Source organism: Phytophthora infestans, genomic scaffold (genome assembly GCF_000142945.1).
Source record: "Phytophthora infestans T30-4 supercont1.3 genomic scaffold, whole genome shotgun sequence".
Taxonomy (NCBI): Eukaryota; Oomycota; class Peronosporomycetes; order Peronosporales; family Peronosporaceae; genus Phytophthora; species Phytophthora infestans.
In genome coordinates this window covers 5190171-5209201 of record NW_003303756.1, presented here as the reverse complement: position 1 = coordinate 5209201, position 19031 = coordinate 5190171, and the positions used below count along the sequence as shown (strand labels likewise).

Below are 19031 nucleotides of genomic sequence, written 5' to 3'. Positions count from 1 at the left end.
TCGAATTTCTTGGCCGACCACCACCCCTGTCTCTCGCCAGGGTTCAGCTTTATCATCTTGGAGTGACCCTTGGGCTCGTCTCGCGCTGCACTCGAAACCAAGCCGAACGAACCCTCTCTGGTGCCCTCATCAGCATCAGCACACTCCACTCTCTCTCCAACACCTCCACCGAGGATTCTACTCCTCTCCTTTTCATTTTCCGTCGCGTTCACACTTGTTACGTCATTATCAGGCCATTCACTCTGCCCCATGAAAGCAAAGATACACTCTGCTTCCATTGAAGGCTCGGTTAACTGTGGCAGCCCGATAGGGACCAACCCAGTTGTAGTTGGCGGGCTGCCTAGTTTAAATGACGTTCTTGAACGACGGCCTTGAGCTCTGGCGGGAGTTCCTCCTTCGTGCCTTTAGTGCGCACGAATTTGGCAAGGTCTTGGAAGCTGCGGAAAAGTTCGCATTGTCCAGCATCGTGGAGTTGCTTGCAGAACTTGCATCGCTTGTTACAGTAGTGGGCGGAGTGACTCATGCCACCGCACACCGCGCATGGTCCGTACTGTGGGCGTCGGTTGTCGCGGTTGAAGTCACGTCGACCGCGTTGGTCCTGATTGAACCCACGGTCACCACTTCGGCGATCTTGATTGAAGCCATTCTCGCGATCAGGTATGTTTCCACGCGGTTGACGGTTGTCTGAACGTGCGTAGGTGCCTTCAGCAGCTGCACGGCGCTCATTTTCGTTAGCAGCGGCGAGGTATCGGTCATTTTCATCCAATGAGAAATCACCATCCGTATTATCGGGCTGAAAGTCGTTGTACTCGTCTTGGACATCGCTGTAAGCGTTCGGATCTTCGTTTGAATACTCGGTGCCCCCTTGAGCAGCTTCACGACCTTCTAATTCAGCTAGTAGGTCGTCTACTGTGGCTTCAATGAGTGTCACTCTTGGTTTGTTGCGGGTGTCATCGCGGCGACGGTCATCACGCCGATTGTTGCGGGCGTACCCATCGTCGCGTCGCGCGTCACGGCTCTTGGAGTATCGGTACTCACTGTCACGTTTGGCCATTCTCTCCTTGCCCTTGAGAACATCTTCGATGATCTCTTCGAGCTCGTGAATGTCGGCGACTCGAGCGTGGTAGAGACTCTCCGCTAGTTTGTCATCATCGCATGTTGCCAGGAACTGCTGTACGTGTTCTTTCGCGTCGCGATCACTCGAAATGTAGACGGGCGGTCCGAGCGTAGCCATTCAGCCTGTTTATGTAGTCGCACAGATGTGCATTACGTTCCTGCTTGGCGGAGTAGTAACGCGACAGTGCCGTCTGAGTGAACCGCGAGCAGTAGTAGCGGATGAACGCATCGCTCAACAGCTTCCACTTGCGCTTCGTCTTCTTCGGAAGTTGACGGAACCAATGAATGGCTCCGTCCCGGAGACTTAGCACAAATGGAATGCACCATTTGTCGGCATCCGTGTGGGTTCCAGTCATTTCATAGACGAACCCACGGATCCACTGCATACAGTTCTCGCTCTTGTTGCGAGAGCCTGAGAACGGCGTGATGCGATCCAACGGTCGGTGCGATGCCATTTCAATCCTCGGTGTCGGGTCCACGTCGCTCAGCGTCGCCAGCTCATTCATCTGACGCATCAACTCGACTTGAGGATCTTCCTCGTCGAATGTACGCACCAAAATGTCATCGTCACTGGACGAACCATCACTGTCGACTTGACGACGTCCGGCACCACCTTTGGGAGCTCGCGGACCACCTCGGCGACCGAACGAACCCTCTTTGCCAGCGTAAAGACGCTGCATACGGCTCTCCGAACGTGGCGTGACCATGTGCGAGTCTTGAAAGTACGGTGAAGCTTCGGTAGTGCCAAATGCACCACGCTCAGCTCCATGCTTGGTCGGAGGAGTACGAACGAGTTGTTGGGGTGTCGGCGGCAGTGGAATCGTGGACGGATCTTCATCTTGAACGATCGCTCGACTCACAGGCTGTTTTCCGGTGTTGATGCCAACAGCGCCAAACGCCTTCCGAAGCTTCTTCTTCCATTTCTGGAGAGCAGCTCCGGCTTCATGTGGACTCCAATCTTGGAGCGACATCGTCGATGTGTACGTCTCGTTCTCGAAGCCCAGCGACAACAGTAGCGAAACTGAATCCTCGGCAACTTGGCTAGTCGAAACCGAGTTGACTGGGTATTGAAGTTCCTGCGCAAGCGCAGGCCAGTCGGCTTTTTTCTTGGGGATGAGCTTGAACAGGTGTATCCACTCATCGATCTGCATCAGCGCTTGTACACGGTCGAAAACGCGCTTGGCGGCTGGTGTATCACCGTTGATAGGTGGGCGAGGTGCCTTCAGCAGTGCTGAATGCTTTGCACTCGCCACCGAAGGTTTAGAACCCTCGGTCCCATCGTCATAATCATCGTAGGCCGGTTCCGGTCCCGCAACATAATCGAGCTCATCGGCGAGGTTCTTTGAAAGGGACCTGGTCGCCCCGCTCAGCCCCGATGATAGCGTGGCCGTCTCCGGCGTCGCTGCGCCTGGCTCTGGAGCCGGCGTCTTGTCTTCGTAATCTTCATAATCGTGGGCGTCAGGACCAATGTCCGCTTCGTCGTCGAAGCTCACTGAAAGCTCGGTGGCGGCTGCAAAGCCCGCAGCCGGGCTTGAACTCTCGTTGCGAGCCCCGCCAGACTTGGCAGGCGTAACTGGTACCGTCGGTTGTCCTTTCGCCATGTTTCTTGTCTTTTTCTTGTTCTTCTTCTCTTGGTAGCTCGTAAACTGGAAGGCCATACAAACAGTTCACAATGGTCACAATCTGTTCCCGGGTCGCGGCACCAGTTGTGGTGTTGGAAATCCCACGTGAACTCTAGCTACAGATGTAGTTAGGATGTTCCCACAACAATACGTCTACTAGGATAGTAAACGATCGTTCGGGCGGACCTGAAGACCCCAGTTCTGCCCTTGCACCGGGACAAACTGGACCTTGTAAACTACTTACTCGACCTTGTAAACTACTTATATAGGCCAATCAGTAAAAATAAGAACACGCTACTAGCACGAGCAAAGCTAGTAGGTGTTATGAATCCTCGTGGTCCCAACAGCGGAAGGGTACCAGGCACGGGTAATCCTTTTACGAGATCACCGAGTGTTCAACACTCGGTTGGAAGAATAAAAGGGATGCAATTCAAGCACTCCCAGTCGTGCAAATAGGCAACAATAAGCCGTCACGTAAAACCTCCCGATAGTAATCGGCCAATACACAAAGTCTCTTGGCCTTGCCGGATGAACCCTCGCTACAGAGCTTCGAGTTCACCGACAGGCATAACACACTCAAACAAGCTTGACTTGACGCTTACCTTGAAGCCGGACGTCGCTCTGTGTGCTTGAGTGGAAATTCTGTTCTGTATTTAAGCTTACCCTTTCGGGTCTATTCCTAATAAGAAGTCCTAATCAAGTATACAAATATCAAGTGAACAATGATCCGTTATGGATCTTCTTGCATGCCAAGCGTCGTCTGTACCGTCGCATGAGCATCTTTAACGGTCCGCGCCCTGTCCCAGACGGTGAACGTGCCTTCCAAGGGTCGCTGAGTCTTCCGCGAACTCATCCCAACCGCCACTGAGGGTTCGTACCGTAGATGGTCCGCTGAATGCGAATCCGGCCAGTCCATTATTAATAATAAGGACAGCCTGGATTCAGTGACAAATGGCCGTATCCAATACTCGTTGAAAGTTCGGAAGTGACGTCGTCGAGTCCCTTGCACCTTGGCGTCTCCGTACATCACATGACCGAGGGTTCGTTGCTTGAACATCTTGGGCGGTGTCACGTCTTTGTCGACGGGTGATAATCCGCAACTACGGAGAAATCACTACACCACACACAGCGGCTTAGGCCTGGTTGCCTGGGGAGCGGCCATCGTGGCCTCCAAGCTCCCGCGGACGTGAGCGATGAGACCACGCTCGTAGGTCTCAAACGCAGTCACGCGTTCTTGTTGCTCGACAGGTGTCGCCGCCGCCAAGCTGCGAAGGATATCTTGTCAAAAGATGCCTCCCATCTTCCGAACAGACTCGTACTGTGAGTCGTTGAAGCGAGGAAACTCGCTTCGGTCCATCGTGGCTCAAACGCTGAGCGCACAGATGATTCAGGTAGTTCAATCTGTTGGATTGACTACGAGTGCTACCAAGTGTGACGGGGTCACACAGCACCTTGCACAGAGGAAGTGCTTAAGGGTATTAACTACCCGAGTGAACGTTAGTCCACGTGTTCCCGGCCTCAAAGGGAACGGTTTGCTACTTAGAAGAGTAGATTTAAGACTGATGTATTTGTAAGTAAGATAAGCTTGGGTCTCTTACAAACTAGAGGTTACCTTTAGTGGAGCTAAGTAGTCATGCACTGACTGGTTCCGAGAGCACCTGGTACCGTGTATCAGGTGTCCACAAGAGTGACGGGTCACTCTTTATGTAACAAGGGGCACACTGGATTGTACCCCGTTACAGTGTTGATTCATCGTGTATACTGTCGATGGAATTTGAAAGAAGCGATCATGCAGAAATGGTATCATTTCTCTACGATTGTGTCTCACACTGCTACCAAATGTAGTCTGATTGGCTGAATATATTGAGAATGCAGTGATATTATTGGGTGAAATTAAAGCTTAAATAAAGACCAGTACTCTTAATAAATAGTGTCTAAAATATAAATTTCGATGGTGGTTTCTAAGAAAACTACGCCGTGCCACACAATGGCAGTTCTATTTGAATCCGTACGCACTAAAATTTATAGGGGGTAGAAAATCACTCTAGTTCAAAACATCATGATGTGGACCACAAGCTCATGTTACACGAACGTGACGCCTATAATAAAGTACATGTAATTACAGTATTAGTAATTGCTTCAACTGGTGGTACTAGCCCATACTCGACCTTACTACAGTAGTACTGAATTGAAGTATAATCCTGCGACCAATCACGATTGCACGATTTCTATTTGTCTTCAAGAGCAGTTGCCCCCTCACTGCAGCGTCGCCGACACCATTACTGGAAGGAACTAGATGGAGAGCTGGACGGACTACTTCACGTCGCACTTCTACGCAATGAAGGCGCGGCCCGTGTCGGCTTTTGACCCAGCAGGCTTCATCATCGTCATCTCGGCATTTCTTCTGCTCGTGGGCGTCGTGGCTGCCACGGCGCGTGCACTCGTGTCCAGGCGCGGACTTCTGCTACGCTCGCGCGTTGAGAAGAACCTTCAGGACATGTCAGATTACGTATCGGACCAGCGCACACGTGTAGGTGAGAACTTACAGTACATTAAGGGGCGTGCCATCGACCACTCAGGCCGCCAGGGCTTCATCGCCGAGATGGCTAGCTACGCCTACCTCTCGCGACTCGCGTTTTCGCTCTCGATATTCGCCATCGCTTCGTACCTCAACACGCTGGCTGCTGTAATTGCAGGGTAAGGAGTTTTCAACCTCCAATAGATGTTTGGTGGCTGACGTCGTAACTGCTGACAGTTGGCGCACTCCCAACGTGGTGATTCTTGATCTTGCCAAGGAGAGTACCGACCATAAGACTCTTCCGGATCTTGGACATGACCTCTTTAGATTTGTTATGACCAAGATTTACGGCCAAACCACGTACATTGAATGGTTCGACCTGCCCGACGAGTTCCTTGCTGCTGTTGGTATGCTGACGTCGTTTATCCTCATTCTGCATCCGCGGGTACGTTCGTCCCTTGCTCTTTACATCGCTGGCAAGTTTGCGTAATGTTTTGTTTGGATTCATCATTGTAGCGCCTGCTGATCTTGCGTCGCTTCTGCTTCATCTTTGCTATCATCAACGTTATGCGCGCATGCTGCGTGGCGGTCACGTCGCTGCCAGACGCCAGTCCCATGTGTATCTCCCAGTTCGACAGCAAGGAACGCGGCAACTACAAGTCTCTGCCGATATTTCCAAAGTGCGTACGCGAATTTGCTGTGGATTTTGTTGTTGCAATGCGAGCGTGTCATTAACCACGTCGGTCCTGCCGTGTTTATCATGCAGAGCCTTCTTCCGCGCTTGGAAAGTGTTGATCCGCCCGTCACAGCACATCACATGCGGTGATATGATCTTCAGCGGTCACGCAGTCTTTTTAATTCTCTGTTGCATGTTCGCCAGAACGGTACGACTAGATATTTGCGGTGGTCGTTATTACGTTCGACTTACGAAACCGTTTGTTGATATTTGCAGTACTGTGTGCGCTCAGAATTGAATACGCCGTTCACCCGGCGCTTCCCGTGTGTGTTGTGGATGATTCGCTACTACAACTACATCCTGTCGGCTTGTGGCATCTTCGCTATCGTGGGCACGCGGTTGCACTACACACTAGACGTCCTCATCGCTATCTACATCACGATCCAAGTTTGGTTCACATATCATTGGCTTACGAACCACCCGGAGAATAGTTTTCCTGTCATTAATTGGCTCGAACATGCAGAAGTGCACTTGGTCGACCACAATGCCTATCGGAAGGCGCGGCGATCTGGCAGTCAGAGTGATCGAATTGAAAAGATCGACTAGGCTGCGGGTAGTTGGGCTACTACAGTGCGTAGTATAACATCCAAAAAAAGAGCACAAATCATAGACTACCACACCTTACTGTCTCACTGTGCTTTCTTACCGGTATCTCCTTCAGCTGGTGCGCTTGATTCCTCCTTCTGCAAAGCTTGATGAAGTTTATGTTGCAAGTGTTCCTCCATGACCACCCAGTCGCTGTTGATAGCAGCAAAGACGACTGTGTCCCGATTACAGTCTTTGACGATGCGATGCTTCCGCATCACGCCTTCAAAGGTGAAGCCCAATGAGTGTGCAGCTCGTCTCGCCCGTACGTTATGTCCATCGCATCGCCACTCCACTCGACGGTACCCGATATCGAATAGATATTTTAACAGCAGCAGCACAATCTCGGTCAGTGCTGATGAGCCCTGAAACGCCGGAGCGAGCCACAAGTTCATTAATTTGATGCGGAGGTTCCGTGGAGAATGTCCCCCCAGCGTCACCATGCCAATAAGTAGCTTGGTCTCACGCTCCGTCAGCACAAAGTGATGAGCGTCAGTCTCCTCGGTAAGGTAAACTTTCTTGAACTCATCTACCGACGCGAAGGGTCCATGGGGGAGATACCGCCATATCATTTCGTCAGCGTCGAAGGACAACTTTTGGAAGATGCCACCGTTTGGATCCCCACACGAAACGGCGAAGAGACCAGCGGCATCACTGGAGGCTACAAAGTCCCTAATGCATACTCGTTTCCCCTCCAGCACCTTGTCGGACCCAAGCGACGGCGGACGTAGCCCCAGCGTCTTCGCCTTGACCAGTAGGTAATCGTACAACAGTGGCTTTTGCTCGCCCAGCGTGGCCGGTAGCCCCACCGCCTCCTGTTTCATGCGGTCAAATGAACCTCCGTGGCGAAGCAGCAAGAAAACTGCCACCAGCGAGCCTATGAACACCATGGCGCCTGCAGCGATGCCAATTAGCACCGCCGGCGTCAACATCTTTATGCGAGTCTTGAGTTAATATTTTAATAAAACTGGTTTTATTAATAATGTTTTTAATATTTTAAATCCTGTTAGAAGAAATAAGGAAAACGGGGTGCAGTACCGTACTGTAACTGTTTTCGATCACGTGGGTGGGACATGACACGTGCTACATTGTAGCGTGGCGCATCGTGCCACGCATTCTCGCCCAGCGATGGTCTCCACTGCCAATGAAGTGCAGGATCAGTTGCTGCCGGCTCATAAACGCCGTACGGGGCGAATCGCAAGTCTCAGCGAGTTCCAGCAGCGTGCAGCATCGTATAACCACGAGGACATTGACGATTATATAGTTGATGTGGACGCTCGCAGCGAAGACTCAGAGTTTCTGAATGCATTCCGCAAGTATGCGGCGCAGAGGTCCATGTCCAGTAGCTCGCTCTTTGGTGGAGAGCGACAGCGCGCTAAGAGCAAGCGTAAATACTTCATACGACAGCTCAATGCAGTGAGCTTCTTGGTGCTCTTGGGGATTATTGCTGGGCCATTAAATTACGGGATCAGAAGGTGAATTCGTAATGGACAGGAAGATAAAAAGTGGGCTCATAACCCGATGGTTTCATGTATTCTAGTGTCTGCCAGGAATTGCTGGACTTGAGAAATAAGATGGTTAGCCAGACAACGTCAGAGATGGAACGATACTTTATTTGACACAGTGGTTTTCTCTCTGGTTGGTCTTCTCATCACACGGATAGCGCCAGTAGCTGCAGGTAAATAGGGGAACCATTGAAGTGTTGTCGTTGTGCGTGTGTGTGGAAGTATAACGTTTTGCGTCTTTTGAAGGTTCTGGTGTTTCACAGATGAAGGCGATCCTCACAGGGATTAATCCAAGCTTGTATCTCCCTGGCTACTTCGACTCTACGACACTCGTGACAAAGATCCTGGGTCTTAGTTGCTCGGTGGGTGCAGGTCTCGTTGTAGGCACGGAAGGTTGCAACGTGCACATCATGTCCATCGTGACACACCATCTTCTCCGACTGCCATTTTACAGTGGCTTTAGTTCTCATCTCAACGGCCGAATCCAGCTCCTGGCAGCAGCATGTGCAGTGGGTGTGTCATCCCTGTTTTCCTCTCCAATCGGTGGCGTGTTGTTCTCAATGGAAGTCACCGCGACGTACTACCTCATGTCGAACTACGTCAAGGCGTTCATCAGTGCAGTGTCTGGAGCTGTGATGCTTCGGATGACGTTGGTTCTAGTGGAGAGTACTTCCAAGCAAGCGACCACAGCAATTCTAGCCACGTCGTTCGGCGGGCACCCCTTCTCCATCTGGGAGATCCCATTGTACATGTTGATGGGAGTGATTCTGGGACTCATGAGCACTGCGATGATCAAGTTACTACGAGTCATTGCTGAGACTCGGAGAGATTTACGCAAATCCTCACACACCTGGAAGAGAGTTCTTGTCGAGTGGGTCGATCCTTTCATCGTCGCCGTTCTGTGTGGAACTCTGACTTACGCCCCGGGTGAGTTCGCCCGCAGCACGACGATTTACACACTCTCAACGTTGTTCACGGAATCGGATCTCCCAGACTCGTTCACCAAGTTCTCCAAGTACTACACGCTCTCCGTTCTACCAGTCATTTTCATATTCCTTATGCCAGTGTGTATTTCGCTCAAGATGCCTACTGGCGTCTGGGTTCCCACGTTTATCGGCGGTGCTGCTTTCGGTCGACTTTTTGGTGAGTCGTTGTCAGCGTTATTCCCCAGTGTCGGGGCTATCCCTGGCGCGTATGCCCTTGCGGGCGCTGCTGCGTTTGGGGGCGCTGCCACGAAAGCTGTTTCTGTTGCTGTAATCACTGTCGAAATTACAGGTGAAATGTCGTTGATTCTCCCAATCTTCTGTGCAGTGTTGGCCGCAACAGCAACGTCAAGCCTGTTCAAGGAAAAGTCAGTCTACGATACACTGCTGATAGTAAGCGGCACTCCATTTCTCCCGATGATGGACTTTGAACCAGATGCTTGTGCTGGAGATATCGTTGAAGTCTTCACAGTGTACATCACGAAGAAAACAACAGTGGCAAGGCTACTACTGGCACTTCATCGGCTGCCAAACCAGGACATTCCTGTCGTTCAAGATGAAAAATCAATGATCCTGTTGGGAGTTGTCAGCTCCATGCATCTCAAAAAGTATGTACGGGCGTATTATGCTGCGAACGGGCTTGACGAAGTGGAGCAGGATCTCGGTGAAGAGCCCAAATTATCGTCGTCAGGTTTCTCTTGGACTACTATGATCGACGGCATCAGAAGCAACCGGGTTGGAGGACTGAATGGGAATAGGTCGGTCGACGGGACGTACAGCGCGCTTACTTCGGCAGCTAATCATCTGGACGGCAGTGCTCGAACCCCGTTCCTGATGAACGACGAGAAGATGCTCAACTTGCTGAGTGATGGATGGTCCGCGTTCAAGAGAGCTAAATTAAATGACAGGGTCCAAATCACGGAAGGGAATACCTGCGTTATCCAGCCTATTGGCATGACCATCTCGAGCAGCACATCTCTGGGTGACGTTCACATGCTGTTCACTATGCTGCGTTGTGACCACTGCTTTGTGTGCAACCGTGGCGCACTCGAGGGTGTTGTGACCATGAAGGGCTTGCTGCAGTCCGGAAAAACTTACTGCAGCAGCTAGTACTGAGCACATGTACATAGTATTTAACTCTAAACACGCTGGACACCTCCTTCATCAGCACCAGATGTCTACAATTTCTTGAGCGGAATTACTTTAGTAAAAAATAGATTCATTTTAGGGCTGAAGCGGTGGAGCCCTCTCCCCAGCGGCCTCCTCTAGAGCAATATGACCAGCTGGCGGCGCCGGAAAGTTAAGTACACAGGCGACGCCGCATGAGCCAACATGCTAATGCTCTTCTCAAATGTCCACGACGTGATGGATTTTTTGTTGATCGCCACCAAAATGTCGTCCACAGCGATGATCCGAGCAGCAACGGATGGACTCTCCTGATTATTCTCAAAGTCGATGAAGCCGCCAACCACAAGATTTCCCTCTGCAAACTCACAGCCATACAGCACATCAACGTCAGCATTCCATATACACTAACCAGGTGCTAAGTCCACTCACGATTCATTCGCAGGGACATGCCCAGTCCTTCTGGCCGCTTGGGTACAGCCACATCATAGACAAAGTCGGTCTGGAGTGGAGTGAGCAAATCGTTCATCGCAGCCGCCATAAAATCCGCCCGTAGTGATGGATGAAGCACCATAGTGCCCAGCACGAGCGCGACGGCCACCGACTCGGTAACGAAATTGCCGTAGAGGATGAGCATCTCCATGACCTCCTGAGGAAGCACCAGGGTGCCTCCACAACGAGGACATTTGCGCTCCATAATGCGGCGGAATGACATGTCGACACCCGGTATACGCGAGACCACGAGGCAGGACTCACAGGCTGCCAGCAGGTGAGTGGCGCGCTCTTCGACGGTAGTGGAGGAGGCGCCAAATGCCATGGCTGGCGGCGCCTTGAGGCCATAGGCGTTCATCTGCTGCTGCTGGGGGCTATGCTGGGGGTTGTACTGTGACTGCTGGTATTGTTGAAGAGGATTATACAATTGCTGGGTATGGAACTGCTGAGGCTGAGCCTGCATATGCTGACTGGCCGGTACGGAGTCCATGGAGGCCGCTTTATAACCGGAGGAAACGATGCTCGGGTGAGGTTGCTGTAGAGGCGGTTGAGGGGTTTGCTCTTGTTGAGATGAAGGTTGCAGGCTTTTCTGAGGGATCTGTTGTCCGAGTTCTTCGGCGGCTTGCGTCTGCTGTTTTTCTTGTGCCTGCTGGTCCTGCACTCGCCCCTGCACTCGCTCCTGCTCCGTCGATTTCTCAAATTGCGCCAGATTTCTATTATCGCACTTAGTCGAGTGTTTCCGCTACACCAAGGTAATTTCTAAATTAGCAGCAATGGCCGAGAGCACTACCCGCACTGGCAGCGACGCCGAGCGCAATGAGCCCACAGCCTCTGTCGAGCGCGACGAAGAGCTGGAGGACTTTGGCGTGGCCTCATCCGACGAAGATACCGACGCAAATGATCCACATCTGGACGACGCCATGATGAACGAGCTCCTGCTCGTGTGCTCCAACCTGGGAATGTTACGCGTTCAAAACGAAGGTGAACCGCCTGTGCTCATGCGTGGCGAGAACTGCGCCGAGTGGATACACGACCTGCAGCGCGCGGTGCGTAGAGACCACGCCAAGCACAAACTGGTGGCCAAGCAGTTGGGCAAGTGGAAAATCTTACAGAAGAAGCTGCTGCCTTTGCTTATCAACCACCAGCACGACTGGGCGCTAGTCTTTTCCATCCTCAAAGTGCTGGTGATGCTAACTATGGAACCCCCAAAAGACTCGACCAACATCGCCCAGCAGCTGAAGTACCTGCGTCAATACAAGCACGAATTCTTGCGCTGTGACATCATCCCCATCATGATGACGATCCTCGTGGAGCCGCTGTCCCGTAAAGGGAAACGCACGGCTCAGGACTATTTGAACATGGAAATTGTGCTTACTCTGATCAGGAACCTACTGGCAATCCCCAACGAAGACCCCAGATTCGTGACATCGACCACGTCGTACTTTAGCCATCTACAGGAGGATTTGATCTGCACACTGCACGAAGAGAACGTGTACGAGATGATACTACTCTTCGCACAAGATATTGACTCGCCCGAGAACAAAGAATGGAACTTGATGATCATGGAGATGATCGACTTGACGCTTGACTGCTCTCAGCCCAAGTCGGTGGTGGCATTCGCAAAGAAACGGTGGGCGGGGGAGACGACCAAATGCTCCGGTGAGCAGCTCGCTGCATCGACGTCGTCGCGAAGCTCTGCAGATTTGAGCTCTGGACGAACTGTGGCGCCCGCTGGTGGAGATCTCCTGACGACACTTACCAACGAAAAGAAGGCGTCGGCGTTGCATCAATCAGGATCGCGGAGACACTCCAACTTTGGCGGCATCTTGACGATGGTCGGTCCGACTGGACGGACGACAGTACTGTCGGATTTCTCGAAGACAGTGCACGATCAGGTCCCTCAGGTAGCCAAGAAGCCAGTCTCGAGGAGAAGAGGAAAGAAGAGTGCAACCCCAGTTACAGACATCCATGAGATTTTTGGCGGGAAAGGAAAAGTGACGGAGTCGGATGAGTTAGTTTGGTTTGCGGATATTTGACCTAGCTTTGGATTTTGCTGACTGTGTATTGCATTGTGATTTGTTCTGTCAGACTAACCATGAATGTCCTCCAGGAGGTTTGCGACTCCATCATTGGAAAATCATACTCTCAGCTCACCAATTCGTTGAAGACAGAGTTCCGTAGAGGCAGCAACAAACTGATCTCCACAGATCGACTCCAGTACTTTCACCTCGTTTGGTTCCTTACGACGTATCATCGCTTAAAAGTTCAAGCATTGAAGTCACACTACAAGCATCAGCTGAAGGCAGTCCAAAAGAAGACGACGGAGCTTCAGAATGCGTTGGATTTTACCACTCCCCCCCCTCCAGCCCCTGAAAAGCCGGGCTACGACGAGAAGGCGGTACTTTCAACGCTGGATATGTTTTCCTTCAACTTTGTGCTCCAGTCGATTGAAAATTACGCCACGATGAACAACTATCACGGCATGACTGTTTCTGTCCAGCTTTTGGCCGAGATGATGGCGTACCTCGCAGAGCTGACGGCCAGTGATGATTCCCGCTTTCAGCGGATCGCTGACTCATTGCAGCATAAAATTTTCTATGAGCGTGACTTCCTGGACCGCCTGCCAGTTTTGTTGAAGACGTGGTCTCCAGGACTTTTCCCAAACGCATATGTGGTCGATGTTGTCACCCTTACGCATGTGAGTCTGATAGATCTGAGGCTCAGCGTCTACACTTGTACTGAGTTGACTGACTGTGTGTGGCGGTATCTTTCTTGAACACAGCTCGTGTTCAAAGTGTTGGACTCTCAAGGAACTATCAAGGTACTCTCACGAAGGAAAGCATACCTAGACAAGTAAGTAAACCCCACTGGGTACCACAAGTTGCTGCAGGTGTCAGTGCCTCACCGTCGTACATGCCTTGGTTTAGAAAGCGGCAGAAGAAAAAACGCAAGGATGGAGAGTCGAAAGATGGCGAGAATTCGGATGACAGTTCGACGGATGAGGAGGAAACGGAAAGGCGAGCGCAGCTTTTGATGGAAATGCAGCGCAAGGAAGCTGACTTTGACGTGCGAAAGTATTTTTCAAGTATGGTCTCAGCTGACACAATCCGGATGTACTGCTCCCTACTGGCCTACTACCGTGAGAACAGCGCAAAAGTGAACCATTACATTCACTCGTTTTTTTATCGGACAAAGCACTTCCAGATCTATCAGCAAGAAGCATGGACGATGCAACCGATGCTTTTTAACATCCACATGCTCCTGCTGTTCAACAAGATGCTCCAAGACTCGTACATCCAGCGTCTCCCGGAGTACAAGAACTTTCTGGACTTCATTCGTGGCGTTGTTCGTGATTTTTTCACCCTCGCAGACAAGAACAACTTACTCTTTGTGGAGGCTCTTCTACGCCAGACGTACCCTTCCAAATCGTGCATGCTCATTCAGCGAAGTTACGACCCGATCGATTCGATGAGCAAGTCCAAATCAGAGGCAGTGGCACTGGGTCGAGAGAGGCGGATTGAGGCGCTTAACGAGTCAAGACGGCACCGCATTGCTTTGGATCATGAAGAACTTGAGGGCGAGGCTGAGTTCCAATTCACACTCGGTCCGGCGGATTTCCAGTCGACGTCGCTTGTGGATAAGGAAAGCAAAGAAGACGAGGGCGAGGCTGGAGGTAATGTGGCAGGTTCCTCAGAAGCTGCTTCCGCTGCAAAACCAAAGACGAAACGGAAGACGCCACTGTCTCGCGCTGCAACAGAGCGAGCCAAGAACTGGAGCAAGGTTGAGGATCGCTACCTGGCGAAAGCTTACATGAAGTTTCGCCATCTGCCGTCCGTTTACGAGGTCATTTCGTACGAAGACATGTTCCAGGAACGCGACCGGACACCGGAGCAGATCGAGCGTCGTGTGAAATACCTGAAGCTTCACCGAAAGACGCACGACTCATCTGATGAAGAGGAGAACGAACTAAGTGCTTCTGACGGTGAACACAACGGCGAGCTCGAAGAGAATACTGTGCGGGAATCCAGGTTAGAAAAGGACCTGGCGAGGCTAGAAACAGCTCGTCCCAGACGACGGCTGCGTCGCGGAGCAGATTTAAGCGACGATGACAGCGACGACGACATGGTTTTAGGAGGACCAGTGAGTGCAGCAGGAAATCCGCTCCAATCGCATAGCACTGATACCGCTTCGACAAATGGGGATGCCGTCCCTGACGAGGAGATTAACGGCACAAGTCCGACTGCGGATTCGTCAAAGAACGAAGACGCCAACGAAAGCCAATCTCAGGACAAAGAGGCGTGGCTTCAAGATCAAACGGAACAGTCTTCAGACGCGCTGGAAACTCAAGAGCTCGAAAGTGCTGAAGATGGCACCGAGCAGGATCCCAAGGCTAACGTTGTTGCGGGGGACACTGAGATGGTTACTGCTGAGATGGAAGCTGCAAAGATTGCCGGCAGCGAGGAGAACGTGATGCTGGGTGAAGCCGCCGATGTGCAACCTCTTAAGCGAGGCCGCGCTGCTGAAGATGTACAGATGGAGGAGGGCACGCCAGCGAAGAAATTTCATCACTAAGATGAGACATTCGCATTTGCAAGCCTGCCATAACTGTTAGAAACCGCGAGACTAGCAAAGGTTGACATTAACTAGATAATTCCTTCCTGCAGGTCCTCATCTGTCTCCAACGTCTCCGTGTCGGCCTCTTTCGAACTCATATTGATCCGGTGTGCACTGACGATTTCTGAGAAGCATTGTGTACGCAGTAGAGCCCGATAGAACGGTTGGTCTTCTTCTGCACGAGTCGCAAGGAACTCGGTCTCGTCAAAGATAACCACAGACTCCTTCGTGTCGCCCACCACTAGACAGGCATTCGTGTGGCCACTCAAGAGCTCCGAGAACACATCGAAGCAGATTCCCCGCACCTGCTCATCGCGCTCGGCCTCCGTCTCGGGGGGAGAAGAAAAGGCAAAGGAGCTGTCAACATTGTCGATTGACGTCGTCTTGCATCCTCCGATTGCGTCGAACTGCAGCGTTCTCGGGAAGAGTAATCTGTCCAGTTCGTGTTTCGCAGCTTCGAAGCAGCTGGGCAGAAAGATCAATCCCTCGTCCACATCATCTCGCAGCCCCAGACCACGCCAAGACACGGACTGATCGCCAACATATTCCACGACCTTGCGATCCACGTCAGCAACGAGGTACAAACCACGCGTTGGAAGGTTGGATCGCAAGGCAAACTCAGTGTTGACACCCACGAGAATTGGTGTGGGACACTGGAGATAAGACAGCAGTTGCTTCGGTAGTACAGGAGCATACACGTGACACCATGAGAACGGACGCAGCAAGTTGCGGATAGCCTCAGCGCACATTGTAAGCAGCGAATACTGACTGGCAACCACCACAATACTGCACTCCAGCACCGCGCTGGCGAGGATTTGGAGGACCATTGCTGTCCCAAACTGCTCGAAAAGAATTGTCATCGGGACGTCCACTTGTGTCTCCAGTGTACTCAAAGGTAGACTCAGAATGCTGCTGTGTTTGCGATGAGCCAGACGTCGCATTTCCGGGTGCACGTACGTGTGGAATCTAGCGCTGGTAATCGTTGTTCTTTTCCAGCTGAGACTGCTTTGAAACAGCAGTGCCAATCGATCGTGGGCGAAAACACTGGATTGATCTTGGGCGCTTTGGACGTGATCTTCCACCAACTTTCTAAGCGAGTTCACAAGCGGTAAGTGAGATAGCAAGCAGAAGCCTTTAGCTACATACATTTCCTCGTTGGATGATCCCACGTGCATGGGCTCATACGTCAAGTAGACGGACCCAAACAAGAATCCATCTCGGCCACTTTGTTGGAAAGGGAACAGCATATCAGCGGGACATTTTTCACCACCTGACCGCTTGATGAGGATCCGTCCACTTGGCACAAGGAAGGTCTTGATTCGTCGTGAAGTATCCCCAAATGACTCGTCGCTGCTATCTTTTCCCTTATATGGATTGGGAACAGACATCAGCATCAACGTAGCAGCGGCATCCCCCCCCTCCGGCTTCTCCATGAACGTCGCGAACGTCAGAATGGTATCGATGCCGCAGTCATTTTCCTTCGGCACGGGTGCACTAGCGCTAGGAGATTCGTAGTTCGGTCGGAAGTGGACTTGAAGCCCTTCTGGAAGCTTAGTCAGTCGGATGATACTCTCGAGATTCAAGATTACTTTTGAAAAGCCGCGCTCATCAGTCTCCTCTGAGTCGCTCAGACTTCCGGCTTCGCTGTTGCTTGTGCTCATCTGATCTGAGCTTTCCGTGGTTGGTGGCTTGCTGTCGCTGTTCTCTTCTGCATCTCCGACTTCATTCCTGTCCGCATCACCCTCCCCATCAGCCTCGTCAGCGTTGCTGTGCACCTTCGAGTACTCAGCAGAAGAGAAGGCTCTGGACAGCAGCTTCGGTGGCGAGTCTTTCGACTCCACGAGATCAAAGTGGATAAGTGAATCCTTCAGCGCAACTTTGTAAAGATCGCTCTTGATAAATCGATCGTACCACGAGGACCGCAACATGGCGAAAATCTCTTGCTGCGCCTTGTTAAAAAGCGCCTTGGCTTTAGGTTGTGCGGGTTGGAGTTTATCATCAAATCGACGACTAGACACCGCAAGGTGTAAGTCGTTCTTGGTCGCGAGTGTGATGGCCTGCGAGTCATTCTGTGCCTTATCCACAAGTACGCGCGCTAGACGCCAGAAGAGCTCGTAGTTGGCTTTTTCCACTAGAGGTTTCAGCACATACTCGACATGTAGCCAGAAATACAGTTCGAAATGCTGTCGGCTTTGCATTAGGAACAGCAAAAAGTAGTGAGCTGCTCGTGGTTGCTGTAGTACCCTCTCCATCGGAATCCTTCTAGTACCGTCCTCTGTATCAATGAGCATCTGCAGGTACTCGTCACTCTTCAGAAACCTAGGCATCTCCTCTCGTGTGAGCCTCATGTAGGCCAGTTTCTGAATAGGAAAAAAGCTGTCGTTCACCTTGTCTGTCTTATCAATGTTGTCTTTCACCAGCTGTTCCAGTTCGGCCGTGAGCTCCAGCGTCGTCGAGATCTGAAACTCGGACGAGTTGTCGATGTATTTGTGCCATATCTTTCGAGCCTGCTCGCGTTGTTTCCCCTCGTCCACCGTCTGGAGCTGCTCGATCTCCATTAGATATAGTAAAACCTGGTGATAATTGCTGTGTGTGGCATCGCTGGGAGTCTCCGCGTCCACTGCAAGAAATTGCAAAAGATACGGCAGCTTCTTTGGGTCTTTCACGACCTCCTTGAGCGTGAACGGCACGTGGCCCTGCAGCTTTTGGAAGCTCGTCGTATCCAGCCCCAACATTTGCCGCTGCTTTTTGTCCATGTTTTTCTTCCATTGTAATTTATTAGGACGGAAGAGCTTACGCAGTTTGGAGCTCACGGGGAATGGGTACGAAAGCTCCAGCATGTTGGACTTGGGCGGGGAGCTGTGGCCTGTGAGACGCACTGAGTTTCTCTTAGGGGCAGGCGGAGGACTTGCCCCCACGGCATTGAGCGACGACCGGGGGGCGCTGGTCTTGTCCTCGCCGAGGAGCCACGAGTCGAGGTTCACGTTGGTTATGGACCGCATTTTTTTTAAATTGAAGACTAAAATAATATTAAAGTCTTCAATTTCAAAAAAAACATATTATGATGAGCAACCGTAGGAGATTGGGCAACATATACGCAACATAAAATGGATTTGTACAACTTAAAAGATGGACAATCGAGAATACGAAAGATGGCGGACCGAGCAAAGGTGCTGGCGCTGTATAAACACATCCTGACGCTGCACCGACAGAAGCTGGAGCCGCATATGCGCGTGCTCGGAGACCAATACTTACGTGACGAGTTCAAACGGCACAAGAGCGCGGCGTCCAAATTTGTGCCTCTCTTTCTGCGCGAGTGGGAGGAGTACGCAGCCGTCATGGCCGACAAGAAAGACCGCTTCGGCCAGGAGCTCTCGACCGAGGACAAACGGCTGTTGGACGGAGAGCAGAAGGTTAAATTGCGCTCACTGCAGGATGCCGCCAAGAAGGTGGGCGAAACCATCGCCTAGAGGGAATATATGGGCAGTTGTTGGCGTTGAGCTGGTCAGTCGATAGTTAGTCTTCTCTTGTTAATTTTCACCGTCGGCCTTCTCGGGTACCACCAACAAGCAATCACAACGCTGCTCGAGATGCGTGTGCCCTGTCCATAGATCTCGTCAATGCTAATCCATATGCTGCCCTGGTCCCCTTGCGTTGACGTGCGCCTTCTTCGCTGACTACATGCATTAAACGCCATCTACATTGACGACCTCCCGCTAACTTTGCGCTGCAGTT

The 19031-nt window shown here is 51.6% G+C and overlaps 8 protein-coding genes across 8 annotated transcripts; 5 read left to right on the top strand and 3 right to left on the bottom strand.

Annotated features, from left to right (window-relative positions):
* Window positions 1–4983: 4983 nt before the first annotated feature.
* PITG_02981 (uncharacterized protein) lies at window positions 4984–6538 on the top strand (the record flags this gene model as incomplete). Its single annotated transcript, XM_002907783.1, has 5 exons — window positions 4984–5435; window positions 5494–5701; window positions 5773–5936; window positions 6023–6140; window positions 6209–6538. 5 exons carry the CDS (start codon window positions 5035–5037, stop codon window positions 6536–6538), a joined length of 1221 nt encoding a protein of 406 aa, XP_002907829.1.
* An 83-nt stretch (window positions 6539–6621) lies between these two features.
* Window positions 6622–7520, bottom strand: PITG_02980 (uncharacterized protein; the record flags this gene model as incomplete). Its single annotated transcript, XM_002907782.1, has 1 exon — window positions 6622–7520. The coding sequence occupies one exon, from the start codon at window positions 7507–7509 to the stop codon at window positions 6622–6624; it is 888 nt and encodes a 295-aa protein (XP_002907828.1).
* Window positions 7521–7705: 185 nt separating this feature from the next.
* PITG_02979 (uncharacterized protein) lies at window positions 7706–8143 on the top strand (the record flags this gene model as incomplete). Its single annotated transcript, XM_002907781.1, has 2 exons — window positions 7706–8052; window positions 8128–8143. The coding sequence occupies 2 exons, from the start codon at window positions 7706–7708 to the stop codon at window positions 8141–8143; spliced, it is 363 nt and encodes a 120-aa protein (XP_002907827.1).
* Window positions 8144–8345: 202 nt separating this feature from the next.
* PITG_02978 (Chloride Channel (ClC) Family) lies at window positions 8346–10175 on the top strand (the record flags this gene model as incomplete). Its single annotated transcript, XM_002907780.1, has 1 exon — window positions 8346–10175. One exon carries the CDS (start codon window positions 8346–8348, stop codon window positions 10173–10175), a length of 1830 nt encoding a protein of 609 aa, XP_002907826.1.
* A 155-nt stretch (window positions 10176–10330) lies between these two features.
* On the bottom strand, window positions 10331–11369 carry PITG_02977 (uncharacterized protein; the record flags this gene model as incomplete). The annotated part of the gene is made up of 2 exons (XM_002907779.1): window positions 10331–10548; window positions 10623–11369. The coding sequence occupies 2 exons, from the start codon at window positions 11170–11172 to the stop codon at window positions 10331–10333; spliced, it is 768 nt and encodes a 255-aa protein (XP_002907825.1).
* Window positions 11370–11455: 86 nt separating this feature from the next.
* Window positions 11456–15046, top strand: PITG_02976 (uncharacterized protein; the record flags this gene model as incomplete). Its single annotated transcript, XM_002907778.1, has 5 exons — window positions 11456–12517; window positions 12793–13380; window positions 13465–13535; window positions 13610–14822; window positions 15041–15046. The coding sequence occupies 5 exons, from the start codon at window positions 11456–11458 to the stop codon at window positions 15044–15046; spliced, it is 2940 nt and encodes a 979-aa protein (XP_002907824.1).
* Window positions 15047–15266: 220 nt separating this feature from the next.
* PITG_02975 (uncharacterized protein) lies at window positions 15267–18298 on the bottom strand (the record flags this gene model as incomplete). The annotated part of the gene is made up of 1 exon (XM_002907777.1): window positions 15267–18298. The coding sequence occupies one exon, from the start codon at window positions 18296–18298 to the stop codon at window positions 15326–15328; it is 2973 nt and encodes a 990-aa protein (XP_002907823.1).
* A 150-nt stretch (window positions 18299–18448) lies between these two features.
* PITG_02974 (uncharacterized protein) lies at window positions 18449–18766 on the top strand (the record flags this gene model as incomplete). The annotated part of the gene is made up of 1 exon (XM_002907776.1): window positions 18449–18766. The coding sequence occupies one exon, from the start codon at window positions 18449–18451 to the stop codon at window positions 18764–18766; it is 318 nt and encodes a 105-aa protein (XP_002907822.1).
* Between the last annotated feature and the right edge of the window lie 265 nt (window positions 18767–19031).